Source organism: Danio rerio, chromosome 23, assembly GCF_052040795.2.
Source record: "Danio rerio strain M-AB ecotype USA chromosome 23, GRCz13ab, whole genome shotgun sequence".
NCBI lineage: Eukaryota > Metazoa > Chordata > Actinopteri > Cypriniformes > Danionidae > Danio > Danio rerio.
The window spans coordinates 45,972,407-46,000,000 of NC_141043.1; the positions used below are offsets into that span (position 1 = coordinate 45,972,407).

The 27,594-nt window shown below is 41.2% G+C and overlaps 1 protein-coding gene across 2 annotated transcripts in view; it reads left to right on the forward strand.

Moving 5' to 3' along the window:
* Nucleotides 1–17,392: 17,392 nt before the first annotated feature.
* The window catches only part of LOC101887009 (uncharacterized), a 13,901-nt gene continuing 3,699 nt past the window's right edge, over nucleotides 17,393–27,594 (forward strand). The window contains exons 1-2 of one of the 2 annotated variants that reach the window (XM_087307810.1): nucleotides 17,393–17,924; nucleotides 18,402–18,949. In XM_087307810.1, the coding sequence (XP_087163936.1) occupies nucleotides 18,502–18,949 (448 nt within the window). In that variant the 5' untranslated portion in view covers nucleotides 17,393–17,924; nucleotides 18,402–18,501. Of the gene's footprint in view, nucleotides 18,950–27,594 lie in introns of both variants that reach the window. The other variant, XM_087307809.1, reaches the window with a different exon arrangement.

The window sequence follows — 27,594 nt, forward strand, 5'->3', positions numbered from 1 at the left end:
GCTTCATCTGCCTTTGATGTTTGGCGTTAAAGGCAGTCAAGGCTGACAGATTAGCAATTAAACAACAGCAAACCCTCTTTTCTTCTCTCTGAAATGAAGGTGCTTTGAAATGTTGGCCTTGAATTAAGATTGCATGTCGTGCATGAATTGCCATTGGTTTGAGCAGCATTCAGCAAATTCATTAACAGTGAATCATATGATCGTGAGGAATTGACGTCAGGCTCGGATGCTTCTGTATCTCAGTTTTATTTGCTTTAAAAAATTATTTATTCGTTTTAATAAGCAAACACTCAGACAAGCAAGTTACTGAAACATGAAGGTTTTACCTGGAATAGTCTTTTAAAATGCAATCAAATTTAGCATGAACATATTCTTTTATACATATTTTAATACAATTTCTTCCCAGGAGAAACTCAAAAAAGTTTGGAGCCACTTAAGGGAGAGTAAATAGTGAGTCATGCCTGTAGCCAGGGGGAAGTTCGGATGGTTTGGACGACCCACCCCCCACAGCCAAAAGGTCCATAATTTGTCCTGTAATTATTTTATGTAATTTTAAAAAATGTATTCACTTTCTTGTCGGCTTAGTCCCTTTATTAATGCGGGGTCGCCACAGCGGAATGAACTACCAATTTATCCAGCACATTTTTATGGAGCGGATGCCCTTCCAGCCGCAACCCATCTCTGGGAAACATCCACACACACATTCACACACACACATACTCATACACTACGGACAATTTAGCCTACCCAATTCACCTGTACCGCGTGTCTTTGGACTGTAGGGGAAACCGGAGCACCCGGAGGAAACCCACGCGAAGGCAGGGAGAACATGCAAACTCCACACAGAAACGCCAACTGACCCAAGGATTGAACCAGTGACCTTTTTGCTTTTTTTTAAACACTATCAGTTGGGTTTAGGTAAGTAGGTGGGTGAAAGAGTGGTAGGTCAGTCAGTCAGTCAGTTGACAGTGGCCTCTGGTGGATTTACGCGAGAACAGCAGGTGCGAATGGCACTCGCGACAGAAATTTGAGATCTCAAAAAGTGTACACAGCGGCCTCTAGTGGATTCATGAAAACGAACACTGCAAAAAACATAGCTCCTGGAACGTATTTGGCGCTCTCAGTAAATGTATATAGAGTAGAGCTGCACGATTCTGGCTAAAATGAGAATCACAATTTTTTGCTTAAAATAAACAAAACGATTTTCTCACGATTCTGTAGATGTAAAATAAAGGTTAATATGAGTAGGCTATTATTGTTATTATTATGTCTCAAACATATGGCAAAACAGCAATAGGCTGTGTGTAGGTCTACTCTTAGTCAAAATGCTAAATTTTGAATAGACTTGGAATGGTGGACTTGAACAGACTTTACATTTGTCCTGGTCCTTAATGCACAGTAAAGTGATGACATCATAATACAACTATTCATAATTCTGATGTTGAATTATTATGTTTGAGACATATGCTTACAATCTGTCATTGAAAACATTATTAAACCATTTTTTCGACTGGTAAAATCAGACATTTGTCATTATCAGCTTCCCTCTTGTTCATTATATTCAACATTATATAGCTAACTCTTATCAAACCTCCCCAGATGCTTCAGAACGCAGCAGCACGACTGGTCTTTAATGAACCAAAAAGAGCAGATGTCACTCTGCTACTCACCCGTTTGCACTGGCTGCCATTTGTTGCTCGCATCAAATTCAATGCTCTGATGTTTGCTTACAAAGCAATTTCTGGCTGTGCCCCTTCTTATCTGCTCTCACTTCTGCAGATCTATGTGCCCTCCAGAAACTTGCGTTCTGTGAATGAACGTCGCCTTGTGGTTCCATCCCAAAGCGGGAAGAAATCACTTTCGCGAACGCTCACGCTCAATCTGCCCAGTTGGTGAAATGAACTCCCTAACTGCATCAGAGCGGCAGAGTCACTCGCTGTCTTCAAAAAACGTAGACTTCATTCACAGGCGCGCGGCCTCTCTGTGGTGCCAGCTGACGGTCAGCTCACGTCACAGGTAATTTCGCAGTCGCGAATGAATACATTTACACAAAGACAGAAATGACATTTTTGGGGTGAATTATACCTTAAAAATACAGCATGTGAATCTTTCAACACCATTTGCAGGTGTCCACGTTGCTGAGCAATGTATATAAAACAATGTGAGGACTTGTGGGGTTTCTGAAAATTGAAAATATGATTGGCAGAATCATAGAAATGCCAGATCAAGATCGTCTAGGGCAGTGGTTCTCAAACTGTGGTACGTGTACCACTAGTGGTACACAGGCTTCCTTCTAGTGGTGCGCGGAGGTATGAAATGTCATGCACATACTACACACATTTCAAAATTTATCAAAAATGATGTATATAATATGCCACATATGACATATAGCCTATATTTCTGAGGTAATCTGCCACGTTTTTTTAACTGTGCAGAGTTGTAGCTGCTTTACGGGGCCTACTACGCTACTGTATTTCAATACTACTCATTTTGGTGGTACTTGGAGAGACCATTGTTTTCTGAGGTGGTACTTGATAAAAAAAGTTTGAGAGCCACTGGTCTAGGGGGTCGAATCGAGATCGCATAAACACTATATAGATGTATGTTTTCAGAATGGGCATGGGTTGAAGTCAATGGCTATTTTTTCCAACACTCTTCAGCATATCACCTGTAGTGTTCAACAGAAGAAAGAAACTTAAACAGGTTTTTAATAAGTGGAGTATTAATAACAACCCGGGTTCATTGTGGAAACGTGTGGACCGTGAAATACGTCCTGGGAGGTACGTATTCGAGCAGTTTTTGCTTTCGCGGATCCGCGAGAGGCCGCTGTGTGTGCTTTTTCACGTCTCGAGCGCCTCTCGGTAGTGTGTGCCGTTTGCGCCCACGCTGTTCTCTCGCGGAAAGTCGCTGGAGGCCGCTGTGAAGCAACCGTTCGTCGGTTCGGCCGGGTCGGCCGCCCTCCTCTTCTACCTGCTTCCCTAAACCCAAACGACGGTTTGCAAAAGCCGTCAGGAAAAAAAAGCAAAAGCTCTCGTCTTTGATTTCGACAGTATTTTCGGATCCCGCCGCGTTCTTGCCCTTATTTTTTGGATTCTGTTTTTCATCTTACCTGATTTCTGGAACCGCTCTTTCCCGGACCTGATCCCAGTCGTCCCCACGGCCAGCTCCTCCTCCTCTGGGCCTCCGCTCCACCGGCGTAACGCTGCGAGCTAAGCGGACTAACTGGTTGTAGCGGGAAAGCCCTCCACACGGAGGGGAGCCGTCGGCCGGCGAGCGCAAAGAGGAGCGTAGCGGCGCCACACCACCCCACCCCTCCGGCCACGTAAATCGCGGTCTCCAGAAACGTCCGCGGGGCTACATTTCCAGAATGAGCTTGGGTTGATTCATAAATAATGACAACATTTCATTTTTGAACCTTTTTTTTTTTAACCGAGACTATTGCATCATTTATTTAGTGATACAGTTGAGTCTTTACTGTCTGTCCAGCCACACCAAACAGATTTCAGTGTTAGACTTTAGGGCTAAACATCCGCACTACAGCATGTTCCCAAAGACTTAATCCCCATCAGCCATTAATGTTATTTTTAGAGTCCTCCGGGTCATCGTGAAATGAACGCCATAAAGGGTGTCTAATGGAGATGCGACGCTCAAACTGAATCTGCTTTAGTGCTGAGCTCACCTGAGGACTCCCAACATTACGAGAGACAGAACAAAGCAAGCTCTCCATCCCACTGTGTTTACAATGACCTCACTTACAGCCAGCGCAGATGGAGACACCAAAACACCAGCAGATTTGCATTTGCTCGTGAAAGCAGGAACACAATGGCGTAGTTTAAGCTGAGTAAAAGATCTATTCATTTACATTCAGTCATTTAGCAAACGCTTTAGTCCAAAGCAACTTGCAACTGAGGAGGTGTTCAGCGATTCAGCAAGAAAAGGCAATACACACAAGCAGAGATGTATAGTAATGGAGTAGAACTACTTCACTGCTGTACTGAAGTACTAAAAGGCAGTATCTGTTCTCCTACTCCCACTTTTACTTCATTACATATTTTCGATGAGTTTATACTTTTACTTCAGTAGATTTTTTATGTGCTGCATCGCTACTCTTTACTAGGGGTGTCAAAATAAGGGGTGTCCTTTTAGATGTTAATATTAAACTAGGAGTATATGACATAACATACAATAGTTTAACGTGTGTGACAAGCGGACGGAGAAAGAAATGAACTGAAACCAAATATCACTGCAATTATTTATTGCCCATACTTCCAGTGAAACCAGTGAAAATATATTATACAGTGAAAGAAAAATATTTACAATGATTAAATGATGAATTACCTGGGGGGAGAGGAAGAAGTTGAATGTGCTTAAATCAAGGAAATAAATATAACAAAACTCAATAACTGCTTTCAACAAACTAAACTAAATATGAAAAGAAAAGCATGAAAAGAAACATCTTCAACGTACCAAATGTCTTAACTAAACTGCTCTAACAAAACAAAACACACAGAAAACAGCACACTCTCCTGAACCTAGTGAACTAATACAAAATATGCATCTCAGTGTTGTATATGTATATCGCGCGACTTACTCACTCATACAACTCTCCGAGGTATCACTTAAACATATCAATTAACTGGACAAGTTCACAAGCAAACACATTGCATTATCAGATCTCAAACTTTAGACAAGACCATAAGACACAAGCAAACACATTCTCTCAGACTAGCCCTCGCAAGAGAGACTGTCCTCATAGAGACCCACCGAAAGAATAAGAGCGAGAAGTGGCGAGAGAAGAAAAGAGATAGAGAGAGAGAGATAAAGCCATTGTAGTTTGGGCTCGGCTTTTAAACTCTACGCCAACCAGCGATTGGTGGCGCAAACCCAGCGTCAGCGGCCAGCGTCATCAGCACGAAACGCAGATCCTCCAATGCCGTTCGTACCTGTAACACACGCATGAAACGACACACCCACATACAAACAAACGCACACACTTATCGAAAATATGTTCTGCAAGCGAACGTAAACACGTACTGACGTCATTTATCTCCTATGCACGATGTCGCAGTAGAATACTATGGTGAAGGAGGCGAGGGCGAGTAAATAACGTTCTTACTACAATGAAGACGGCACAACACACGAGCTGCTATTTCACTACTACGGAGAAATGCTGTAAAACTCCATCTCTGCCTCTTTCTCTCTTACTTTGGACATTTGACCCGCTGTCGTGTTTGTGAGGTAGCTTTTCCTCTCCTCTTGGCTGTTAAAGCGATACTTGTGCATCCAGACATGAGCATACCTGAGGTGCGAGTTTTCTCCACTGCGTCTATTATGGGTTACCTGTGATAACCGTGTATTACGCGCAAAAAGACTGTAACCGCGGCTGTTCTTCCACCCATCGGTGAACAGCAATTTCATTTCTAAAGCCAATCGCAGCCCCTTCTGTTGAGCAGGTGAAGACAATGACCAATCATAGGGGTGTAAGACCTCGCCTGTCAGTGCTCAAAAAGCCAGCTGGATAATATTTACATGAGTTTATTTGCTGTACATGCTCATGCTGTCTTCTGTGCATGTGTTGGAGTTTTGCTTGATACTTTCAGAAAGAGTGTTTTCTTTGAGCAGGTCAAATTAAAGGTACAGTTCAAATATCTGACTGCTGTATTACCGTACGTTCACACCGAAAGCGGCGAGAGCGTCAAAGTAGCCGGAAGTCATTCATTTTCAATGAGAGCCGGCGGCGATAAGCGGCGAGGAGCAGCGCGGCGCGTCTTTGCCGGCGTGAGCATCGAGGAGAGTTGAAATGAAGTCAACTTTATGGTAATGAGCTATGACGCGTTTCGGCGGCAAGCAATCAGAATGAAGACGTCCATCGCTTGATAGCAGTTCAGAGAACACAGACCTGTGAACTTTGGTTCCGACCACAGTTGTTCCCAAGGGTTTGATTATTGCGGTCGCCGGATTTCCAATTATTTACAATTTTTTCCTACAGGAACATACATATAATAAGTTGCTGGCGAGTTACTGATGTTCATTAATGTTATATAAATTTATCTTAAAAAAGCGGGAATCTCACGCGATGTGACAGTACAAAACAGTACTGCTGCTTCAGGATATTTCAGACATATGGACACATATTGGATAAATAGAGCAAAGTCACACCACACGCAACTTGATCTTCCATTGTTGTATGAATTTGATAAGAAGTGCGCAACATTTTCACGCTAGAAACATGTTTTATGCAGGAATGTAACTGATATGCTGCAACGGCTCCTTTAAATAAGAGATCAATGTAGCGAGTTTTGACGCTCTCGCCGCAGGAGCTGAAGGCAGAGAGCGTTGTCGCCAGGGCGGCCAGAGCGACCTTGGACGCTCTCGCTTTTTCGGTGTGAACGTGCGGTTAAATATCAAAATGGGTTTACAAATTATATATTAATATATTTATAGATTTTAATAAAAAATATTCTTGTCTTGTGAAGAAAAAATCTAATTATGTATGGAAAGCATCGTCAACTAGATAACTAAATAAGGCAGGTTTGAAAGTACCCGAACTTTATAAAACTAAAACCTTTTTAAATGAACAAAGATAAAACCTCATACTCATCCAAAGAATGTTGATGAACTCTGGGAGTCCTGCTTTCTTTGACACCCCAGACTTTATATAATAATAATATTATTATTATTATTGTTATCATAAACATTAACTTTAAATTAAAATGGAGGTTGAGCTAATTAATATTTCAATGCATAAGTTTAATATGTAACTTTAGCTGTAAATTATTTTGTTAGCATTTTAAATCATTATATTTATTGTGAACACAATTGTCATCTTCTCCTGAAAAAAAACATGTCAAGACCAAGAACAAGACAAGAATATCAATCGCTGCTTGATGAAATGAATCTTGCTTTCCCTTTCAATTAAGTTTGTTTATACGGTTTCTTTTGTTGTTTTAATAAATCACTAATAATTCTGTTATGTTTTCAGAACACAAGACTGTACGTCTCATGTTAATGCATCTAAATGTTTAGATATTTGTCCTTCATGAAAAAAACAAGCCAAGAATATTGAATTAGAAAATTTGCAACGTAGACAAGCCCTGAATAGACCATCCGAGCAACAAGACCTGAAAGCTCTGTAATGAATGGAAGAAATGCATTAAGGAGAGATGCTACATGAACACACGCAGCCAATGACGAGGACGTGTGGAGAAAAACACACACGTGCAAAACACACAATGTGCCATGTGCAGCTCCGGCCGAGGTCATGCCTGATTTAAAGAGCGTATCGTGAGCCGAGAGTACGGAGCAATTTTCATCAGAGCATTTTCATCTGAGATAAGCAGCACAACTGTGAGTGTTTATTACGCGGCGAAGATCACGAGGAGGAGAGAAACGCTCCTCTTCCTCCACGCTCGCATGAATCTGCGCTGATTAGCTCTGATTGGAGAATCACAAGCACCTACAGAACGCTTCACTTACGGCTTTAATGAAGCACACAAATTATTGAAATACACCTCGCTGCACTGTAAAGATGACTTTCTGAAGGTGTAGGTGCAGAGTATTGGGGCACATTTGGTGCGGGGAGGGGGGTTTGTAATACAGGATGTTTATTTAAATGTGTTATAGACTTAGTCTTGTTACTGTCTGGTAAATGTACACTTCTTTGAGTTAATTTTAAAAGGGTCAAAGACAAAAAGTAGTTTTCAAACATTAATACATTCATTTTCCTTCGGCTTAGCCTCTATTTTAGAGGTCACCACAGCGGAATGAACCGCCAACTATTCCAGCTTATGTTTTAAACAGCGGATGCCCTTCTAGCTGCAACCCAGTACTGGGAAACACCCATACACTCTCACATTCTCCCATACACTACAGCCAATTTAGTTCATTCGATTCACCTGCAGTGCATGTCTTTGGACTGTAAGGGAAACTGGAGCACCCTGAGGAAACCCACGCCAACACGGGGAGAACATGCAAAGTCCAAACCATGGAGAAGCACCACATTGAGGCAAGTTTAATGACATACAGAACTGAACGCCTCAATAAATCCCATCTGCCTGTTTACTTGATGGTCGCATTGTCTCATATATTTCTACATATATGGAGGACACCTGAAACCAATCTCTGAATGCAGCTGACGCTGATTAGGCAGCTTGTATTTTTGTTTATTGTTTTGTATTTCGTTATTTGAACGTGGCGCAGTGGGTAGCACGTTCGCCTCAAAGCAAGAAGGTCGCTGGTTCGATCCTCGGCTCAGTTGGCGTTTCTGTGTGGAGTTTGCATGTTCTCCCTGCGTTCGCGAGGGTTTCCTCCGGGTGCTCCGGTTTCCCCCACAGTCCAAAGACATGCGCTACAGGTGAATTGGGTAGGCTAAATTGTCCGTAGTGTATGAGTGTGTGTGTTTCCCAGAGATGGGTTGCGGCTGGAAGGGCATCCGCTGCGTAAAAAACTTGCTGGATAAGTTGGCGGTTCATTCCGCTGTGGCGACCCCAGATTAATAAAGGGACTAAGCCGACAAGAAAATGAATGAATGAATTTCGAGAAGGTCACGGGCTTATGATTTATCACAGCCGGTCTCGTATTAGCTAATCATTGTCTTCCAATCCTATAAGCCCTAAGCCAGGGACGGACTGGGACAAAAATTTAGCCCTGGCACTGTTGCCACACCAGCCCACATTACCACACCGACACAGTCCCACCCACGGACACGCACATTCACTATTTATTTTGGTGTAAAGATAGTGAAATAATATGACATTCTTGCCAGATTTTGATGATGTCTGGGTAACCTTGGATTGGGTCGGCCCAACTTGAAACCAGGCAGCAGTTGCCGAACATTTTTTATTTATTTTTTATCATCATCATAATATCACATCTAGCAAGAGATTAAAGCTGTCTGCACTTAAAAACAATACATATTAAAAAAAACTGACCGGCCCACATTTAAAAATTGGTCCGGCCCTTCTGGCATTTGCCAGAATTGCCAGATGGCCAGTCCGCCCCTCCCCTAAGCTACTATAAATAACCCCAGTCTTCAGTCTACTTTAAAAGCTTTTTTAAAAGCATACAATTTTGTACGACTGAACTCGTTCGAATCTGTACGCATTAGCCACTAAATTAACAAAACATAAAATACGTACGTTTTCTCGTGAGATCAGGCTGTTAGAAATATGTCAATCAGAAATGAAAATAATGTCATCTACTGACCTTCAAACACGAGGACTAATATCATTGGTTTGCGCTCAGTTCATTTGCATATTCAGATGTTTTTAGGCATGCTGTAGGATGTGCGCTAATGTGATGTGATATTTACTCTGGTCTTGTCCTTTAGATAAACAGCAGATCCGTAACGTCTCCTCTGAGGACCCGCATGATGAAATGTCTGGCCTAGATCTACAAAAACACCCAGATGTGCCGCCCCTCGCTGGGACAAAAAGGTTATGAATGAAACATGATAGGAGCAAACAGTACAACTGTCTGGGACAAACTCTCTCAAAGAAGAAAACTTAGATATCGGTGCATTTATAGAAGCTTTTAAACCTTTTTTTCATTCATTCATTCATTTTCCTTTGGCTAAGTCCCTTTATTCATCAGAGGTCACCACAGCGGAAAGAACCACCAACTTTTCCAGCATATATTTTACAAAGCAGATGCCCTTCCAGCTGCAACCCAGTACCGGGAAACATCCATACACTCGCCTTCACACACACACTCATAAAATTCACCTATACCGCATGTGTTTGGACTGTGGGGGAAACCGGAGTTCCCGGAGGAAACCCACACCAACACAGAAAAAACATGCAAACTCCACACAGAAACGCCAACTGACCCAGCAGAGACTCGAACCAGCGACCTTCTTGCTGTGAGGCATCAGTGCTATGCACTGAGCCACTGTATTGCCCTCTATTTTCTGCATAACCATACAAATATTATTATTATTTTCTTCATGTCTGTTTCATACTGTACGTTGTTCATCAATATCAAGTTTACTGCTCCTCCTCTGACAAAACTGCTTAGTTCTTTAATGCTATGTGCACATCTGGAGAGCGGCACATCATCTGACATGGCAGAGCTTAAAATTAGCACACTTCTTAAGAGGATTAAAATGTTTCTGAATAAGCCATTCAGCTCAGATTATCTGGCCAGAATATCTCCATATTCCCCGTGCATGCCTTTAAAATGATGGGAAAACCTTTTGTCCAACCTGAGAGAAACTCACCGCATGATAGCAAGTGCTTTATTCATACAATGCAGAGCTTTCCATCTGATAGCTCACTGTCACTGCTGAGATTTCACTGCTTTACGAGGTTCACGCTTATTAGATTCATGGATGGCCACACTGTAATAAAAAAATATGTTAATTAAATAAATGCTGAATGGAGGAGGCTGAGTGGAGGAGGCTCGAGAATAAGCACAACCCTGTTAGACCATGCGCCGTGGCACAGAGCGTATTTATTCGTCCTTAAAATAGCGAAAGTACATTCAGACCTTAATGCTTTTGAGACATGTGCTTTAGACTTTGTGCCTAGATCGTTAAAATAGAGCCCTTTATGTTCAAAGTCAGCTTTATTGTCAATTCAACCACATGTACAGGACATACAGAGAATCGAAATTGCATTACTCTCAGACCCTAGGTGCCTAACAGATAATATTAATACAAAAAGTAGATTTTTAAAGATTACATTTTTTTTAACAATAAATACAATAACATATATAATCATAAAAAATATATAGGTAAAATTAAGTGGATGATCAATCCGCTTACATTTGTAAAAAGGAATTGTGTAGAACCAAGCATTTTTTACAGTGTATTTCTCAAATATGTTTGTACTGGAAACAAAATAGAGAGAAAAAGAAGCTTTTCGTTATGTTGAAGGGCATCTATGATGAAAATCATCTTTTGTAAGCTGTTTGGACAGAACTGTGTGTAGGTACAGTGTGTCCACAGTCATATTGGAGTGATAGAAACATATTAAGTCTCTTTTTTAAAATGTCTTGATGTTAAAATAGGACCCAAATCCCAGTGATTTTGAGGCCCACAGCAACATGATGTAGAAGTGCAATCCCCCCCACCCCTGAATTGATTGACAGATGCCATGTTTTAATAATAACATGTATACACATCTCCACAGAACATTTTCTTTCCAAATAAACAGGGATTAAAATATTTGTTTCAACTCTCTGTGATTTTTATAAGTTTAAAACATTTTTAAATAAAACATGTTTGTAATAAAGACAGAAAAACCACTAATTCTGAACCGCAATAATCACCATGGGCACATGGTGTCAGTAAACACGCACATATGTGTGAGTGTACTGCAAACGGCATTTGTGTGAGACTCGCCCTGTGTCCGAAACCGCATACTTCCATACTACATAGTACGATAAAATCAGTATGCAAGCCGAGTAGTATGTCCGAATTCATAGAATTCGAAAATCAGTATGGGAGAAGTACCCGGATGACTACTTTGGCGAGATTCTGGAGTACGCATCCCATGCACGCTGCGCTATCCTATAATGCCCCGTGAGACAATTCATGAATGGAAGTGACGCGACGCAACTGACGCAGGTAGGTCACGTGACCATGACAAAATGGCGGATGTAATACGTCCAAATTCCATTCATACTTTTCACATTCATACTGTATAGAACGTACTTTTCTAACGGCCGAGTAGTACGATTAAATTCAAATGCAGTACCAACTGAGTAATATAGGCGGTTTCGGACGCAGCCTCATCCTTTCAGAAACGCTTGAATAAACTCTACCGCAAAAACATTAAATAAACTAACTTGGTATTTCTCACTAACGTGCTGTATTTCAGCTTCATTCGTCTCTATCACTGACTGCTGTTTATCTAACACATGATGAGAAGCAGATACCGCACAAGAGAACGGTGGGCAGGGAGAAGCAGCTAATTAGCATTTAAAGCCACAGGCCAAAAAAACAGCTACAGAATACCAAAAAGGGCAGATTCTGAAGGCTGTAATAAAATATCTGATGGATATTTTGAGCTGACACTTTACAGACACATTCTGGAGACACACAAAGGCTTATCTTATATCTTGTAAAAGGGTTAAAATAGGTGTCCTTTAAGTTTCTGTCAGAATTAGCTTTTCAAAATAGGCATCCTGATTAACTGGGCGACCTTTTATCCATAGGCTATCATTATTATTTTGATTTCTTATTGCTATTTATCAAAAATTTGGAGTCTGTGAAAAAAAAAAGTTGGATCTAAAAATGAACATTGCTTTGCATTTAAATTAAGTTTATTTTACTTATAGCCATAACACGTTGATTTTTTTAAGAAAACGAGACTTTCCCAGTAAATGTGCTGATGTAAGAGTTTTTACTTATTTCTATTGGTAAACTATATTCTTTTATTTAGTTTTTTTAGTATCTTATTTACATTAGATTGATTTAAAGACAGAAAATCTTTAAGTAATCAAAGAAAAGCAAGCCTAAAAGTGGGAAAAACATCATCTCATTCCAACACCATATTCTCCAGGGTGAAAACTGCTTGGATTTGTTGGAAAAGTGTTTGCTGTAAACTTGTCATGGCATGCAGTTGACATTCTTTACCGAAATAATAAAACGCAATAAGAAGCCATTCATTTATAAGACCCTATCTTGATTTTGATAAGCAAAATCAATTGGTGTGGTTTAAAAAAAAACAATATATGCACAAAAAAAATGTAATAAAATCAGTTTTTCTTCCCTGTAGGATGTTAATCTCACCTGCAGACAAGGAGATGGAGCATTGCAAGCTTTAATAAATGCTTTTTCTGATATTTATCATCAAACCTGCGACCAGGAAATCCATCACGTCTTTCTCAGGCTTTGACAAAACGCCCCTCAGCACTGTGACAAAAGCCTCCACCCGATTCAGATGTTTTTTTCTGCGTGAGGTCAGTGACTTGAGTCTCTTCCTCTTCTTCTTCCTCTTGAAGCTCTGATACGCTCTTAATTGACTCCGGTCCATCAGAAAGCGGGAGACGGCGACGGCCGAGGTGTGCAAAATATCACTGGAGGTAATTGACAAGCGCAGACGGGATGACCTCCTGTGGAGGAAAGTGAAAGAGGTTAGTGCTGTTTTTCAGAAGAGGGTCAGCGGCGGTGAACCCTTCAGCTAACGGTAGACCATGTCCAACTGCAGACAAGTTTGAAGGCATTAAATGAATAGTTCCCTCCTGACTAGCATACACTGAAAAAAAAAAAAAAGATTCATAGGATTTACTAAGCAGCACGGTGGCACAGTGGTTAGCACTGTCGCCTCACAGCAAGAAGGTCTCTGCTTTGAGTCTCGGCTGGGCCATTTGGCATTTCTGTGTGGAGTTTGCAATTTCTCCCAGTGTTGGCATGGTTCTCGCCCGATTGCTCCGGTTTTCCCCACAGTCAAAAGACATGCGCTATAGGTGAATTGGATGAACTTGGCCCGTTTCCACTGTGTGGAAAGGTATTGTACGGGTCGGTGCGGGTCACCTTTATCAGGCTTGCTAAATTAGTACCCAGTGGCGCAAAAAGGGGGTATGCAGTATATGCGGCGCATAGGGGCGCCACACATGGGGGGGCGCCATTGTGCCAAAACTATTTTTGAAATTATCCTTACTAAAAGTTTCAAATAAAATAAATAAATATGTTTTGTTAAAAATGTTTTTTTTTTTGCATTTTGTATGAGTATAATATTGTATTTTAATAAATAAAAAATTATACCATGAGTTGCATACGTTGGCACACACATTTTAATTCAAAATCAACCCAATAACATTTTTTGGAACTGAAATGTTTTTAATCCTTCTATCAAAATCCATTTTATACAATATACATGTTTTTATAAATTTATTATGTGTCATATTGATACATCAGGCCTTTTGGTAACTTTTTTTGTTCAAAACTATTTTATTTTAGTTACAAAACTTGAACCCGCATACCTCTCAGTATATGTGTAGTTGCGCCCCTGTTAGTACCAATGGTGTGGCGTGGTGTACGACAGAAACTTTCAGTCGACTTTATTCTCGTTTGAGAAAATATCAAAGTAAAGCATACATTTAGTCCATATTTGGGTACAAAAACAACACGCAACATATAGCCCAGTCAGTGCAAACCTCTCGTCTGTATCTTTAATCTTTACCAGCACATGTAGCCTCTGTTAGAGAGTAATTCCGTCATTCTGAGTTCATAGTAGTCCAAAAGGGGATGATAATAGTTGGCAGTTCAATGGCAGTTTGTTCATGGTTTAGGTTGCTGAAAGAATCATTTGCTCATTTTTTTTAGGCTTCTCCTTTGTTTTTTCATGTTTCACTCTCGCGTTTGTCCGTTTCTGAAAAGATCAGATTTTAAAAGTAGGGCTGCACGATTCTGGCTAAAATGTGAATCACGATTTTTTTTGCTTAAAATTGGATGTAAAATAAAGGTTAACATGAGTAGGATATTATTATTGTTCATTTTCAAACATATCATCACCTTGAAATTATAAGGTTCTGTCTGCGTTCTGAATGATTTTGAGATATTAAGCTTCAAAGTTTTTGTAGTCCATATAGCAAACAGTATGTGTGTAACGTTTTTTTTTTTTAAGTTTTAAAATGTAAACAATAAGTTGTCATTTAATAAGAATTTGTGAGTAACTAAATTTTGTCAAAAATGTCAGATAGAACCTCATAATTCTAAAGTGATGATATGCTAAAACAACACTAATAATATTAGGCCTATGTCTATATTAGGTCACTCATGCACTATGTACTTATGCACTTACACACTCAACAGGATAGTATATGTATGTAGTGGCGTCCCAAATGGCACACTAATGTTTTTTTACTAAGCGGAAATTCAAAGCGTTTCCCTGATGACGTTTGACGATTGCCAAATGAGTTAAATAAACAACCAAATTATCAAATAATACCTGCCGTGAGTATTGCCGCATTCACCATCGGGAGGCGCTATAATCACTCTCGTAGGAGAATTTTGCTTTCGTCATCCAAAATAAATAAAGTTATTCAACATGTGCATCCAATAGCTCCGCCCCTTCCGCTACGTAAGCAAACCTGTGGTCGTTGAGTGCGTGAAGTGTCCATCATTACACACTTCATTTTAGCGGCGGAATGAGTGCATCATCCGGGTAATTAAAGTGCACTTAATATTTTTAGAGTTTTCAGTGTGAACACACTACTTACACTGTTTATGCTACAAAATGGCGTAGAATAGTGCATAAGTATGCGATTTGGGACGCAGCTTATGTGTAGCTCTACTGTTGCTTAAAATGCTATAAATATGTCCTGTTTGTTAATTCACAGTTAAATGATGACATCAGAATATAATTATTCATGATTATAAAGTTGAAAAATTATGTTTGCATTATTTTCAACATTATATAAGCTAGAGTAGCTATACTGACAGTGTAAAACATTTATTTTCATGCACAACACTGTTAGCTATGAAAGAAAAAAAAACATATCAAATGCTTGTCGTAATCATAACTGTAAAATGCACTATGATCAGTTAAATGATGTGCGCACAGGTTTCACTTTCACTTCTCAGTGCGACTCATGGCTGCCGTATGCCTTAGCTGTTGATGCTGGGAGATGACCAGCTGAATCCAGCTAAAACCAGCTTGACCAGCCTTGCTTGGCTGGTCAAGCTGGTTTTAGCTGGTCATCCCCCAGCCTGACGAGCTAAGACCAGGCTGGAAATGACTGGAAACCAGCCTGGAAATGACCAAAACCCCAGCTAAAACCAGCCAACCAGCCTAGGCTGGTTTAAGCTGTTTTTTTCAGTAGGGGTCAGTAAACAGTAAACACACACACACATGCAAATCATTCTTTCAACTCGGCTCTCAAACAACGCTCTGTGCAACAAACGGAACGCTATTTACAACTTTATAACTTATTCACAGCAGATGCAGGTTCTGTTCACTAAAGTAGCCATCATTGGCATGCTACGTGCACGCGCGCATGTTCTCGGTAGCTCGTGGTAAGCACACGTGAGATTTGCGGACGCAAATAAATCATTACATGAGACAGAAATGTCTGGGTCAATTAAACCTTATAAATACAGTATGTGACACTTTTAACGCCATTTGAAGGTGTCAATGTTCCTGCGAGGACCTGTGCAGCCGCCTTTAAGCTTTCTGACCTTGAAAATATAATTGTCTGAATCGTAGAAAAGCTGAATTAAGATCGTGTGTAGGGTCGAATCGAGATCGTGATCTTTTTTCGATTAATCGTGCAGCCCTAAACTTCAATAATCGCACGTACGCTGTTATCATCAGCTGAAGACGTATATTCAAAATATATATTCAAATATTTAATATTATAATAGTAAAAAGTATATTCAAATATAGACGCACGGCTCACTATGGTGAGAAAGCGAAACCGCTCGTGCTTTAGACGGCCTTGTAACTACGGGGGCATGTTCTCCCTGCATTCGCATGGGTTTCCTCCGGGTGCTCCGGTTTCCCCATGGGTTTCCTCCGGGGTCATGCGGTACAGGTGAATTGGGTAGGCTAAATTGTCCGTAGTGTATTAGTGTTTGTGGATGTTTCCCAGAGATGGTTTGCGGCTGGAAGGGCATCCGCTGCATAAAAACGTGCTGGATAAGTTGGCGGTTCATTCCGCTGTGGCGACCCCAGATTAATAAAGGGACTAGGTCAACAAGAAAATTAATGAATGAATGATTTAAAGATTGATGCCCAAAAAGAGATTAACTCTTGGACAAAGCCAAAAAGTATGGTAGAGGGTCCAGATACACTTTTTTTTTTTTAATGGGTTAATTGTTTGTCTTACCTAACAGCTGGTTTTATGCATATTTTACCTATATTTGGGTTAAAACCACCTAGCGTTTATTGTGTATAAGACCCTCAGTTTTGTTAGCAGTGTATACTAATATAAGTGAAATGTTCAGAAAGTATGCATTATAGTTGGCTACTTTTGATGCTGATCTGTCAGTGAAACTGATCACAATTATAGGCTATCTTTCCTTAGTGGTATTTTGTATTATGAAATCACAGGTCAGCAGATGGAGGATGGTTTTGTTTTCTCCTTATCTCATATCAGAATAGTCAGACAAATATGAGCACACGACTCCTATAGATGTGATTTACCAGTACCACACGCAGTCTGAGCCTGGTGTCACATTATTAGCCTGCCAGTGATGGTGAGTGAATAAATGCGATTATTTATGGGCTGCAAAAACCAGTACTGGCAAATCATGACTGACGTCTCCTCGTCTCCTTCAGCCGTGTCCTTCATGAAAATGAATATTAGCAAAACATAAGACACAGTCAGCAATGATGTAGTCATTTACTGGAAACATGACACCCAAAAAGCACACATCATGATTGTTTTGTCGAAGTTATACCTCCGGGGTTTTGTGAATGAGGATTCCTCACGCGCTCCCTTCAGTGCTGATTTGCGCGCGCTCTCGGTGGTGACGGGCAGAGAGTGGCGCGGCGTCCTTACGCTACCTTGAGAGGGGGGAAAAGGATGCGAAAAACCGTTTTTCAGGTCAGCACGGGGTGAGATTCGCTTAATCCGACCCTCGTTACCATCCTCAACGCGTTCAGCTTTGAATCTCCCACCCCCAGGATAGAAAAATTGACGCGCGTGTTTGAGGAAAATGCTGACGCGTTGACGGCATGTTTGATCGGCTCGTCGACTGCTGAGGGATATTATTATTACTCTTAAGGACTTTTTGTGGACTAGAACGATCGTCTTGGGTGACCTTTTTCATATGGAAACTCTTTCTTTGAGAATGACATGAATTTGGGGGTTTTAATAAGACGAATGCAAAGGACGAATAGATATAACCTGCTGAGGGATATATTTATCGACGACTTTTTATGAACGTCGTAAAGATCGCATTTAGTCTATGTGGGACTACTTTTTCCTCCGGGAAGGCTGTTTTTTGTTATAAATAGACGTTCATTTGAAATCAGGTATGGTTTATTATCATTCATACTCAAAACTCACATCACACTGCATCATTATTCATCTAAAGAAGGATTGCTTTCATTTTATTTTGGATATTAATTTTACCTAGAGTGATCTTCATAAACGTCCTATAATAGTGAAACACTTTCTTCATATGATTGAATCGAATGTAAAGAGAGACTTGCTGAATTAATCTCCACTTTTTCCTCTTTGCAACTTTTTTTTGTCTGGACATCATATTGTCGCATAATAGGAAATACTTTAAATTTGGGGATCCTCTGAACAGAATACGCCGCATTAATTAAAGCTCTGCAGCATTTTCATTCATTCACATTTAATCCGTTTACTCATTAAATGTCATGTTTGTGTGTGGAAAATAGGACAACTTAATTTCGGAATGTTCTTAAAATGTTAATTCAACGTTTTACTTTATCAATGTTTAATGGTACAAATCATTTTAGTTCAGCTTCTTTCCTATAAAGCCAGGTAAATAGCCTGCTGATGAACTGTATGAGGAAACAGGCATGTGGATAAACTGAACGGGACTTCAGCAAGAGTTTGGCGCATCTACATCCACTGGTGATGCCCGAGGTCACTTCCACTAGAAGCGACAGGCTAGCTTCCAAAGGCATTATGTTTTTATGCAACACCACAGCCATCAAGGACTGGAGCTACTTTCTCTCTCAGATCTTGCCTCTTGTGAATAAATCAGCGGGGTTTGTCCATCAGAGTATGGATCGGGTGGAGGCGGTGACGAGCACTATGGTGACCGCTCTGGAGCCCGACCTGAGCGGGATGAGCGCCAGTCATCCGCCGCTGAACTCCAATCACACGTCCGGAATGGAGCATGTTTTTCAGTACTCGTACTCGGAGGGTGACCTGCAGTACACGGACTACAGGACGCCCCAGAGGGACTCGATACCGCTGCCCAAAGCGGTGCTCTATCTGGTCATGGCTGCGCTGGTGGTGGTGGCGGTGGCGTACGCGATTGTGGGACATCTGGTAAAGGATCTCGTGCATGAGTTTGTGGGTAAGTGCTGTTTAGGAATATAATTAACACTTTACAACAGGGAAAACGCTGTGGATGTGTGTGTGTGATTGTGTTTTGGATGTGCATTCAGCGAGATACAGATCGAACTGAAATGCAAGCGTGCAGCAAATTTATACATTGCACTATTTTATATACACACACTAAGAAAAAGAGGTAGACTTTTTTACCTAACTGGTGCATATTGATTCATCAAATGTAAACACTGTAAACAATTGTTGCTGCCTCAGTTTGATTATTTTATAAAAAAAAAAATTAAATGCAAGTTTTTTTTAGTTGAATTAAATTTACTTTTCAAGTCATTTCAACATCTCAGTCAAACCGACTAAACATTAATTTCACCTTCATTCATTCATTTTTTTTCCGCTTAGTCCCTTTATTAATCGCCACAGTGGAATGAACCATCAACTGATATGTTTCACGCAGGGGATACCCTTCATGCTGCAACCCATCACTGGTAAACATCAATACACACTCATTCACACTCACACACTACAGACAATTTAGTCTACCCAATTCACCAGTACCGCATGTCTTTGGACTTATGGGGGAAACTGGAACACCCAGAGGAAACCCACGCGAACGCAGGGAGAACATGCAAACTCCACACAGAAACGTCAACTGACCCAGCCGAGGCTTAAACCAGTGACCTTTTTGCTGTGAGGCGACAGCACTACTTACTGCGTCACAGCGTCGCCTGCTATTTATTCTATCCTTTGCTAATAATAATGAAAACATTGTACTGACCGTTTCAACTGTGTATTTACAATAAAACAGCTCTAGATGAACAGATTTAGCCATTTGGGTCTCTTATTTTCACATCCCAATGTTGACACGTATGCTGCCAGTATGTGCACAGACATGCTATCTGAGAATATAACACGCTGCTGCAAACATAATGTAACCCCTGTAGCAGATCTACATAGTACGTAGTTCCCAGTACTGGGTTGCAGCTGAAAGTGCATCCGCTGCATAAAACATATGCTGGAATAGTTGGCGGTTCATTCCGCTGTGGCGACCTCTGATAAGTCAGAGACTAAGCTGAAAGAAAATGAATGAATAATAACTAATAAAATAGGTCACACTTTATTTTGATGGTCCGTTTGAGTATGTCAACTTATACTAACCCCAACCTACCAGTCTCCTTATAATCTAATGAGGATTAGTTGGCATGTGGAGGCAATGAAACTAAGATTAAACAAACAGATCATCAAAAAAGTGTGACCTAAATCACTACAAAAAGTGAAGTTTATTCATAAACTAATTTCGAGAGGATCAGGTGCTTATGACTGACACGGCTGTCCCCGAGTCAAGCTAATGTACGAACCACCAATCAGACTATTCCTAACCCATTATAAAAAACCAAACATCTTACCTTTAGGGCCCTACTCACACTATGCCATCCGTACCGTGCCCAGGCCCGTTTCCCGGATCGTTTGAGAAGTGTGAGTGCGCTGAATCGGGCTTAAGCACGGTTCACTTGGCCGGCCCTGGCCCGGTTGGAAGAGGTGTGCCTGAGCCCGGTTCACTTGGGCTTTGGCGCGGTACGTTTGTAGTGTGAGTGCAAAACACGCCAAAGCCCGAAACTGAAAGCGAGACGTGACTTTTATGGGACTGTTTCATATTTATTTATTCATATAGATTTATTAATTACTGTTCAGTGAACGCAAACTGCCGTAGTTTATTAAAGACGCAAACCCCTCACTGCAAGACAGCTGCACGGCTTCAGCAGACCTCCTTATTCCTGCAGCACGAGAGCTTTATGATTGTTTATGAGCGCCAAAAGTGGCGGATCTGTTCGGCGAAATATCTGACTGCGTGTCACCGCATCCCTAAGAACTGTTTGGCGAAATATTTGACGGCATATCAAACGACTGAAACGATATAACTAGAGAAATCTCTAGTTATAAAATCTCCCTCCTGTCTCCCCCGACGGCCCGCGCTCGCACCACAAACGGGCTTTGGCCCGGTTCGAGGCAACTGTACCTAGTGTGAGTACGGCCTTAGTCATTTTTGTCTTGAAGAATCCCCCCTTCCACCCCCTCTCCTCCTCTTTTTCTATAGGGCAGCACGGCAGCCCAGTGGCTAGAACTGTGGCCTAACAGCAAAAATGCCTCCGGCTCGGGTCTCTACCTAGCCGGACAGCATTTCCGTGTGGAGTTCATGTTCTCCCCGTGCTTGCGTGGGTTTTCCCCAGGTCCTCCGGTTTCCTCCCACAGTCCCAAAAACATGAGACTTGAGTAAATTAACTAAACCAAATCAGCACCAGATTGAATTCCTTCAGCAACACACCACTTTAGCAATCCTGAAGCAGCAGGAGGGGGGTGGTGGTGGGTGGTTGTTCTCGAGATCTACCTGAGCTCAAACTCCCCTCTCGCCCTGCAACGGGAGGGAGCCCCGGGCTTGAGGATCTCATGAGCTCAGGGCTCTCTCACGGGACAGCATGCCAAACTAGCTTATTACCAATCATCAGCTAAGTGTGAACTCTTGAAAGCAAAACTAAAGTTTGTTTTTTTTACCTGTTCAAGTCATCTTTTCATCATCTTAGGTTAAAAATGAAGTAATCCAGTAAAGTATATCATGGTAAAAGCTTCCACTGCAAAAATAAAATGTAAAACCCAGCAGAAGCCTATAATAGACTCACACAATTCCTTTTTTAATGCCGTTGGTGGAGTTTAAACATGAAGCAAATGCTGAAAAGCCCTTACATTACCATTGTTCATTCACATTCACCTCCACAAGCATCCGATTCTCTCTCTCGAAAGCTTCGAGTCGAGTGTCTGAAAGGGCATGAAACGGAATTACATTTAATTCCTTTGGAGTCCCTCACTCCTGTTTTTCAAAGACCTTGACGTTTACCTGAAGCGATGAAGCAGGCGGGTTTCACACGTACACACACACACACACACACACAGAGAAATAGTGAGGGGACACAAGCACTCAACAATACCTTGGAGATTTCTCCAAAAGCCCAGGTTACAGCAGGTCCTGCGTTTGCTGTAGGTGTGCTCTGTGTGCATTTGTGAAAGTCCTGAAGGTGTAAATGTGAGGATTGTCTGGTGAGATTGTCACTGTATATTTTTCTCTCCACCAGGGACGGACAGGAAGGTGGAAGCTTGTTCTTTTCTATTTTAGTGTATCAATTCAATTCAATTCATTTCACCTTTATTTGTATGGCGCTTTTACAATGTAGATTGTGTCAAAGCAGCTTCACATACAAGGTCGTAGACTCGTAGTATAGACCTTTTTCATGGCTGCTGCATGGAGGGCGGTAGAATGCTAAAAACTTCCATTCACAGCGTGTACTACTGGTAATTTGCGCTCCAAAAATGGGTTTCAATAACGTTTTTAATGGATAACAGAGTGTTTTTGTGACACACAACTTAGAAATGTGTCTGTTAAAGCCGTTATAATCTGTCACATGTGGTTCAAGCGCGTCACAAATACGAGAAAAACCTTCTCCTAGTTCTAGCTCAGCGGCTCTTTAACACAGTGGTTCTCAAAGTGGCGGTCGGGACCCCCTGGGGGGTCGCGGGACAATGAGAGGGGGTCGCTTGGTGATTTCCAAAAACTTTAATAAACTTTTATGATTACCATTGCTAATCCATAACCTACAGAAGATAAAAAATGGTTACATAAAAAAATACAGTATCCAAACAAAAAGCCATCAGCCTTTGGTTTTTTTATTTTTTTTTATAAATTTTATTTTTTTTACATTGATTGCAACCCTTAGGGTTTTTACATTAGATTAATGACAAAGCGATGACAAAGCAATAGCGTCAGTGCACCAGATTCTACAGCACTAGCTAAACTTTCTGACACTGTTACAGCACTCGCTTACATTTAAAATACATACAGGACACTAAACATGGAATATGATGTGTAAGTGGCAGTCTCCTAAATTAAACCAAGAAAAGACTTGGGATGTAACTTAAATATTGTGCCCACCAGTCTAATTAGATGGGGTTAATATAAAATAATCATAATAAAAATGATATGGGACTGTTGCACTTTTTTTGTGTTGTCAATATGCTTGTGTTTATATAGGCTGATTGGTTTGTGTGAGTGTTGTGTGCAACGTTTGTATGATTATGACCACTTACGAAAGTAGTGGGGGTCGCGAGTCATTGGCACTGTTATTTTGGGGGTCCCGGGCTGAAAAGTTTGAGAACCCCTGCTTTAACACACGCACACAGAGAGAGAGAGAGAGAGAGAGAGCAAACCAGAGTACTGGCATGATACTTAAGAGGTAGGAAAGTCGTGCAATTTACAAAAATTACCAATAAAAGTCTTTTATTGATACTCTGCTGGCTGATTTGCTGTTCATTCTAATTGCGAGCCGTTTGTGTTTTATTTCGTGTGTTGTTTTTACCACGGTTTGTGTTTTTCTGTCATTTCGAAATGACACTAGCTTATATTTTCACTTTGTCACAGTTATTAAATCAGTGTGTCAGTGGCACAGTACAGGCTACGTGTGTGTGTCAAACATTTTGGTCATTTACATTTGTTTGGGCTGGTTATATATTTGAAATAAAGAGAAAATGTTGACTTTAGCGATGACAAGGCTTCATTTAAACTGCAGAAGATGCCGTCTTACACCGAGGGGAAAACGCCTCACAGCAGCTGTTTTCCATCCTATTAGATCGCATTTCTTTAAATGATCAGTCCAGGAGATGGTGCTGATGGACAACAGTATTAGTTCAAAGAGGATAAAAGCAGGTAAAATAGATTAAAACTATCTTTTCAAAGCTGTCCAAATGTGACTGTTTACACGCATCAGCTGCCGACCGTAAGTTCTTCGCATTCTCCTTGCGCATACACGCAAAGCATCATGGGTAATTTTGCATTCCAAGAAAAAGGTCTATATTGGAACAGTGTAGTTCTTTTTTTAGTGTTTAAGTTCAGTTCAGTTTAGCTCAGCTCAGTGTGCTTTAATAATCACTACTGAGAGTACAAACACTGAAGAGCAAGTTCATCGATGCGTAGCTCTACCGATCCCAAACCATGCAAGCTAGTGGCGACAGCGGAGAGGGGAAAAAAAATTCACTAATTGGCGAAAGTAAAGAAAAAAACCTAGATAAAAACAGGATTCAGTTGGGCACGACCATTTTAATTTCTCCACTGGCCAAATGTCTTGTGCAGAGCTGCAGTCTAGGTGCCGGAGGCTGGAAGATGGCCTCAGCGAATACTCGTCTGTCCCTGGAGCATCACAGGAATCAGTCTCATTCTCTCCACTCCCCCATGACCACCACATCATCTGCTCAGGATATGGCCTGGTCCAGGATATGGAAACCTTGGGATCATCTCATCGCTGGTCTTAGATCGAATCAGTGACTCTGCATATTCTGAGGGCCTTGGGAAGACTATCCCCAGGTGGAAATGGAGAAAAAAGAGAATAATTAGCGTAGCTGCTGTTCATAGTGTATATAAACAAGATGCAGAACCCTGTGTGGAAACCCGCTAAATGATGCACTGAGTGTATGCTTTACTAAACAGATCTAGTTTTGAATTGGAAAAGTGTGTCTGAGCCTCGGATGTTATCAGGAAGGCAATTCCAGAGTTTAGGAGCCATAAATGAGAAGGCTCGACCTCCTTTACTCGACTTTGCTACTCAAGGTACTACCAGAAGCCCTGCGTTTTGAGATCTTAAAGAGCAAGCTGGATTGTAGCGAGACAGAAGGTTGGTTAGATAAACAGGAGCTAGATTATTTAAAGCTTTATATGTATGTAGCAATATTTTAAATTCAATACAAAACTTAACAGGCAGCCAGTTTAAGGAGGATAACATTAGGGTGATATGATCATATTTTCTAGACCTGGTAAGAACTCTGGCTGCTGCATTTTGCACTAATTGAAGTTTGTTAAAAGAGGATGCTGGGCAGCCAGCAAATAGAGCATTACAGTAATCCAGCCTAGAAGTCATAAAAGCATGGACTAGCTTTTCTGCATCTGAGATGGATAGCATACTTCGTAACTTAGCGATATTTCTCAGATGAAAGAAGACAGTTTTTGTGACATGGGATATAATTTTCAAAAGTTAAATTGCTGTCTAATATGACACCCAGATCTTTTATCGTAGAGCTAACGCTAACTTTGTATCCCTCTAATTGTATTACCATTGTGATTTACATGTCAAGATAAGCACACTCTATTTGGGTTGTTTTGTATGTCTGTTTTTTATGAGGCAAGTTATAAGTGTTTAAAGTAGGCATGGGCCGATATTTAAATATTACGGTTTCACAGTATTGTGATTACTGATGTACAATAGGCTAATTTAAAATGTCTGGAGCAGCACGGTGGCTCAGTGGTTAGAAATGTGGCCTCACAACAAGAAGATCGCTAGTTCGAGCCTCGGCTGGGTCAGTTGGCATTTCTGTGTGGAGTTTGCATGTTCTCCCCTTGTTGGAGTGGGTTTCCTCTGTGCCCTAAACTTAAAAAGGAAAATTAATAAATGATTTTATTAATGATAAATCTGATTTCATGTCCTCGTAATTGTTAAATTTTCACTTTCCTTTGTAACTTCTGTCTAAATGGCATGAATGTGTGCAAAGTTTTTACGGCATTATACAGTTCTGCTTATCAGGCACATTTGTTTACTCACAGCCTTCAGTCTGACTGCTGTATTATCTGCTAATCTTAATTCCGGGATGCTCTCTGAGTCTAAGGCGAGTGTGTTTAGTAAAGTCTTTGGCTGTGTGTATAGGCTGGTGGATTTTGCCAAGCGTCTGTGTTCAGTTTGATGGAGTGTTTAGACTGGATGATGGTACATAAAGGTTGTCTGAGTCATTTATCAAGTAGTGGTTAGAATTGTGGCCTCACAGCAAGAAGGTCGCTGGTTCGAGCCTCGGCTGGGTCAGTTTCTGTGTGGAGTTTACATGTTACATGTCTCCGTAGTGTATGAGTGTGTGCGGATGTTTCCTAGAGATGGGTTGCGGCTGGAAGGGCATCTGCCGTGTAAAAGCTGGATAAGTTGGCGGTTCATTCCGCTGTGGCGACCCTGGATTAATAAAGGGACTAAGTTGAAAAGAAAATGAATGAATGAATTTTGAGTGTAATTATTATCAGGAGACCGCGGTTATCTATTAAAGACGTGGCTGTTGACCCCCCTCAACAACCCACAAACTGACCAAGAGCGCAGATACAATGATGCCCATTCTTGCACTCGGTCAGTTGTAGAGCGGGATATTGGGCATCTAAAATGCCGGTGGTGCTTCCTCAATAAGAACGGAGGGGTGCTGCTATACCGCCCTAACAAAGTGTTCCTCTAATACATCTGTGTCTCCCACAGACACGGATACTACTCCAGACAGTAAAGTGTCGCCCACAATTGAGGCAACTCTCTCCTCAAAGGGTGTTAGTTCAGCATCCCCTGTTCCCCCGCCTGTTCGGTCCACACTTTGATGGTGTGCCGATGTTCTCCTCATAACCTGCACCTTTACATTGGATAATTTCTTTCTTAATTTACTCACAGTGCGATGTTCAGACCCAACTGCGTTAACCGCGTCAGCTAAACTCTCCCACTCTATTTTTTTCATTCATTCATTCATGCATGCATTCATTTTCTTTTCGGCTTAGTCTCTTAATTATTCCGAGGTCGCCACAGTGGAATGAACTGCCAACTTATCCAGCATATGTTTTATGCAGCGGATGCCCTTCAATCTGCAACCCATTACTAGAAAACATCCATACACACTCATACACTACGGACAATTTAGCCTACCCAGTTTACCAATAAACCGGAGCACCCGGAGGAAACCCACGTCAACACGGGGAGAACATGCAAACTCCACCTTCTTGCTGTGAGGCAAACGTGCTACCCACTGCGCCACCATGCAGCCCATAACATTGCATTCATTTATTTTCTTGTCGGCTTAGTCCCTTTATTAATCCGGAATTGCCACAGTGGAATGAACCGCCAACTTATCCAGCACATTTTTACGCAGTGGATACCCTTCCAGCTGCAACCCATCTCTGGGAAACACCCACACACTCATTCATACACACACTCATACACTACGGACTATTTAGCCGACCCAATTCACCTGTACCGCATGTCTTTGGACTGTGGGGGAAACCGGAGCACCCGTAGAAAACCCACTCAATCGCAGGGAGAACATGCAAACTCCTCACGGAAACGCCAACTGAGCCGAGGTTCGAACCAGTGAGCTTCTTGCTGTTAGGTGACAGCACTACCTACTGCCTACCCACTTCCTACTAAAATAATTTTTGTTCATAACTTTAAGTGAACTCCAAAGTTTCTCTGGTAAAGAGTGTAATGAATGCAGTCAGACAGCAGCCTGGAGCTCAGATTTAATATGTAGCGAGTATTGCATTACAAATCGACACTGTTGCTGCTTCTCTAATTGGAATATCAATTTTGTTTTCATGAAATATACAATATGTTTCAGACGTGTTCTTGACAGGTTTTGCGAGACTTTCCCAGCTTGTGTTTCATAACAAATTATCATCCTTTTTTATTACATTACTGAAATAAGAGCTGTTAATCAACCCATGGGCTATTTCTAACTCAGCTTGTGTCTTTGAATGATAATGTATTTGATGTTTGAATAATGGGGCGTCACGGTGGCTCTGTGTTTAGCACTGTTGCCTCACAGCAAGAAGGTTGC